Source organism: Monopterus albus, unplaced genomic scaffold, assembly GCF_001952655.1.
Source record: "Monopterus albus unplaced genomic scaffold, M_albus_1.0 scaffold19.1, whole genome shotgun sequence".
In the NCBI taxonomy this organism is placed as follows: domain Eukaryota; kingdom Metazoa; phylum Chordata; class Actinopteri; order Synbranchiformes; family Synbranchidae; genus Monopterus; species Monopterus albus.
In genome coordinates, this window is record NW_018127899.1 from 1,225,007 (window position 1) to 1,230,309 (window position 5,303).

Consider the following 5,303-nt stretch of genomic DNA (forward strand, 5'->3'; position numbering starts at 1 on the left):
GTGTGTGTTGTAGTGGGGAGACAGAGTGATTAATCAGATTCCAGAGAAGTGCAGTAGTAAGAGTTCTAGGATTCCTGCTCAGCTCAACTTGAAGTGAAGCGTGCACCCCCCCCAGCCCGTTGGGAATTGGCGGATTTAGAGGCACACTGGAGCTCCATTTGTCTCGGAACAGCCCGGAGTCACGCAGAGTTCAGGCAGCAGAACATTCAGCAATTAAAAGAGGGGTTAACATGTTTTATTTCCCTAATGGGATAATGCACAGTATTTATGTTTGCCCCGTGATTCATGGAGTTTTCTAACATGTCTTTCTTTGGGTAACTCCAGGCGTTATGGAGGGGCTTCGCTCTGAGAAGGAGGCTCGCGTCTGCTCTTGCTGCTGTCACATGCCCCAACACCACAGAGGATGACACATTTGAGGAGGTGGATGAATTTGTCTTTGATGGGGTATGCACACAAATTCATGTGTTTTACGCTTTCATGGTTCAGTAATTCCCCTCTTCATGCTTCATCAGACACAAACCTGCACAGAGGCTGATGCAAAGATGCATGAATATATACACACAGTACAGTACACTCACCCAGCACTCTCTCCATGCACAGACCAACCTGCACACATGCGAATCTGCAAAGATACGAACATAGACACAGAAACACGCCCAGACATTGACAAATGTCTGAGCATGTACGTTCAAAAACAAATTACTTTACACATAAACCTGCAGACATACATTTGGACACACATTCAAAAACAGACACAGCATATCACACAGACACTAACCAGTGTGTAAAGCCATACACACACATTACGAACAAAACACACGTCATCAAATCTATTTAACCTGTTCTTGACACTGAACAACTCCATTATGTAATATATACTGTACACAATATATACACAGTACACTGTAATATTATATATTCTATACAGTATTATTCTGAACTGAAGACAGTTTTCATATATGTACTTTTGGATGTTTGTAATATGTATGTTTAACTTTCTCAAAGGCAGCACTTGACAAATCCTGGACTTTGCGGTTTTCTGCAGATTCACCTTGCAGTGAGCAGCATGCATCAGATCTGCCACTGTCTATGAAGGTAAAGGTAGCTGTTTCAGGACACTCTTTAAATGTGGTCAGCTGGTATTATAGTGAAAGTATCTGGTGAATTTTGTCCCTGCCAACAAGAGTTATTATCTTGGCCTGTGCCTTTTTCATCTTGCATATTACCCCCTCCAGGATTTCTCTCGCTCTCCCTGATTGATCTTTAAATTTATTCTCTTGAAAAACAAGATTATTTTCTGGAGGCCTGAAGGTTGGTCAGCACCAGCAGATGTCATTTTTCAAGTTAGTGGAATGGTGTCCTGTTTTTTTTGTTTTTCTTCATTTACCTCTGGTTGGATCTTTTCTTTGGAGCGTGCACAGTGCTGTACATCACGGTGGCTGGATTAGGCCAGCTGATGTGGTGCAGCTGCTGTTGTGGCCAGGCTCAATGTGTTGACATTGAGGTACACATCAAAGGCAAGGATGAACAATGTAGCGCCTGACAGAACGACAACAGGATCTGGAGAGTAATAAGCTGTTAGTTTGACTTACATATGAGCATCCCTTGAGTGTGAAAACTCGCTTTCGTTAAAAGTGTGAGCCAGACTCAAATAAAAACAAGCACTTGAGTTAAATGTGACTGGACATTATTGTATACAATATATTTCATTTTCCCTAAGGTATACTGAGGGATCTGTTTTCTAGATAGAGCTTAACCTCCATTTTTTTCATTAAGAGCTCCAACATCACATGTCTCATGAGGACTCAGTTTTCACTGAGGCAGATGTGAAGTTTCCTTTCACCACTTGAGTAAAGTAAAAACTGTGAAACCTTTTGAAGCTAGTAAAAAAAAAGTAGCTGCTGCTTGTCTAATAAGTGGGCTATTGGAAATCTGTTTAGTGTGATAAGAGCTGTAAATTGCTGCTGACAAAGATGACTTTGTACTTTAGCCTCCTGGGCCCTTTCCTGAACCCTCCCAGTACACACTCTCACCACCACTGGTACGGAGGTCAAAGCAGGCCTGGCTTGCTGGAGAACAGGTAGCCTCTGCTGGGCGGCGAATTCCTCCAGAGAGCTCCAGCAGGTACAGTAGGACAACCCACAGCTTAATTAGTGTCTGGTTTACCAGTATGGAATGAAAATGTGATTGACACTCCACTTAATTTATTTTACACCATGCATATACAGTAGTGTAAATATTAGACTATAGAAAAAGAAAAAAATGAGTAGTAACACTTAGAGTAAGCAATGTACTCTATGTTTAGTGCTATACTGTAAATGTGATGCTTTCTAAAACTTTATGCATCTCTTCATCTCTTTGTGGTTTCAGAAGCAAATCTCCTGCTGCCACTTCAGTGCTCAGTGCTTTCTCTGAAAGATCAAAAACGATTTTGGAGGAATGGTAAATCATAGTCTTATCATGCATTGTGTCATACATTAAGTGTTGACTCTTTTTGTCCCCATCAGTGTATGTGTGCTTACTTCACTGAGTGGGGTTTTCTGTCTCCAGGGGCTTTAGCGACAGCCGCACAGCTCTTCTAATGATCAAGAGAGCTCAGAAGATGAAATCGAAGCAGCAGCAGAAGGAATGTAGAGGTATGTTCAGAATGGTATCATTTAAAATATATTTTTGCTGTTTTTCTAGTGACTATGCTTGTGAATCCCTTTAATTTTTGCCTCTTTTCAGCTTCATCTTTGCTCTTTAACTCATGCTTCAGCAGCAGTGAACCTTTCCACCCTGTGTATGTAATGAGCCATAACAGACAGCAGAAGCCAGGTCCAGTCTCCTCTTATTGGGCATTATTTGAGAGCTCTCAAAGGAAATAAGGATTGCCAAGAAACCTCCTGACAAGTCCTCTTATGATGGTTTTCTTTCCATTTCACTGCAGTCGTACTCAACGACTGCAGTGAAATGTGACCTCAACCCTGCTCTGCTTCAAGAAACAGTAGTCCTTTCCATGTCATGGTCATGTAGAGGGAAGCTGCTCTTTGATCAGAACTGCAAATGCATGATTCCATTAGCAGGGCTCTTGTCATCTTACTACATCAACACGTAGGTCTATGTTGGCTATAACCCCTTGCATCTGCCTCAGAGGAACCATAGTGCTGTTTTAATATTTTCCGAATGTTAGGTCCTGGTTTTCTGCTTCTGGTTTTTTGTCCTTCTTTGACCCTCTGCCTTTTACTCTCCTAGATCCCTTAGTCCGCCTTGCTTTGTTCAGAAACTGCAGTTACCCGCTGGGTCCAGTGGAGGAACAAAAGCGACATGCACCACAAAACAGAAATTATATGAAAGGTGGGACCTATAAGAAATGTTACAGGTTTAGTAACCCTGTAGTAACAGCTCGTAATACTGCTTATATTCTAAATCTTTTATTATTACAGAATGCACAGTCTGTACAACAACAAAGTTGCAACATGCAAGCTGTAATTTACAACATAAGATAATTTCCTCCACTACTGATTTTGTCACATTGAGCTAATCAAAACACACACTGTATTTGCATGTGCTATCATATAGGAGCCCTGTAGAACCTAGAAATGTATCTTCAATTTCTGAGTGACAGTCACTTAAGAAAAGGATGTAAGCTCTGCTTACAAATCTTTTTAGTTGAATGGTTTCAGAGCTGTATACATGGACTCGGGTTGAATTTAAAGAATATTCCAGTTCATGTTAAATTTCAGTTGGTTATGATAACACTGTGCTCACCAAAGTTGTTGGGATTTGGGAACACAGTGGCTTTGTTCTTCTTTGAACGTGTTTATATCTGCACATAGTTCTTCTTTAAGTTCTACTCTGTCTTTGTGGATGGTGGCTAATCCAGACTTTAGCTTGGTCTTGCTCCACTGCTTCTTCCATGTGCTCACTCTTGATGTCATCCGCTCTTTCCTTCATTTTGTCATGCTTAGCTCGCCTGTCCTCTTTCTTTTGTGTTTTTGTTTTCCCACTCATAACTTTGTGACTTGCCTTATATTGTCAAATTAAGTTCAGTTTAATTGATACTTCTCCACCTGTCTCCACCTTTCCTCTGCATCCCACCCTCACATCCATAGAGCACATCACATGGTCATCCAGCAATCAGAGGAATGCTGTAACAGCAGAGTTTGCCAACAGGCAGTGAAGTGACTGGTCTCTCTCTGTTTCATGCCATAACCATGAAAAACCCCTTAATTAGCTGTGGAGAAATACAGTATGTGTGCTTGCCATGACATTATGGTAAAAAAAAAAAAAGAACAAATTCTGCCTACAAATTTGGGATGTTTTTCATTCGACTTTTTCTTTTTTTTAGTAGATCACTTTAGCATTTGTTTGTTGAATAGTTATGAAGAAGTGCCATTGTTTTCTTTAAAACTGAGTCATTGCTGTGCAGCCGCAAGTGAAGCAACAGCTTATTTAATTGTTTTTAAATACTCTGAATATGTGGTTAGTGCTGTCGCTTCACAGCAAGAGCATTCCGGGTTCAAGCCCTGGCCAATCTGATGCCTTTCTGTGTGGGGTTTGCATGTTCTCACTGTGCCTCCCAGAGATTGATTGGTGACTCCAAATCGTAGAAGTGAGTGTGGGTGTGTGTGGTTGTCTCTCTCTATGTGTCAGCCATGTGATAGAGTGGCGACCTGTCCAGGCTGTACCCTGCCTCTCGCCCAATGTCAGCTGGGATTGGCTGCAGCCCCCCGTGACCCTCTTCAGGATAAGGATATATAGGTAATAGATGGATGGATGGACCCACTTCAAATTATTCAGCCAGCAGTTTATTTGCAGCATTAAGTTTGAGTTGAGTTCAAACAGAGCTGAACTTGAGTATCACTTTGTTTTTTCCAGTGTTTATTTTGAACTACAGGTGTTTAATACCTTGTTTCCAATGCTGTGATACCTAACACTGGAATCAAGTCTGATCACAATATACCCGTGGATAAGCTCTCAGCCACCCGGCAGTTGAAGATTGGTTCCATCCAAATTACTGTACATTACAGCAATATTTCCAGTTCTGTTTCTTTCCAGTATGCTTATCTCTCCCCTCCACCCTTATCTTGGTAATTCATCCAACAGGACTGATGTTCTTGAGCAATGACGTGCAGCAGCTACATTGGCTGATAAAGTAATGGGATGTCATTGCTTAGGACATCACCCTTCCCTCTCTGCTTAACACCCCATGTCCTTGGTTGGTTTTCTGGTTCATCTGAGAGGGATCCTGTAAAATCTGTAACTCTAACCATCTCATTTCTGGAGGAGACAACTCCCACTGCCTCACACACCTCCGTCGC

At 41.6% G+C, this 5,303-nt stretch overlaps 1 protein-coding gene across 1 annotated transcript in view; it reads left to right on the forward strand.

Moving 5' to 3' along the window:
• Positions 1-5,303, forward strand: part of lrriq1 (leucine-rich repeats and IQ motif containing 1) — a 32,488-nt gene that overhangs the window by 17,316 nt on the left and 9,869 nt on the right. The window contains exons 18-23 of the mRNA XM_020593365.1: positions 325-444; positions 1,006-1,095; positions 1,991-2,124; positions 2,371-2,442; positions 2,551-2,636; positions 3,235-3,336. Of these exons, the coding sequence (XP_020449021.1) occupies positions 325-444; positions 1,006-1,095; positions 1,991-2,124; positions 2,371-2,442; positions 2,551-2,636; positions 3,235-3,336 (604 nt within the window). The remainder of the gene's footprint in view (positions 1-324; positions 445-1,005; positions 1,096-1,990; positions 2,125-2,370; positions 2,443-2,550; positions 2,637-3,234; positions 3,337-5,303) is intronic.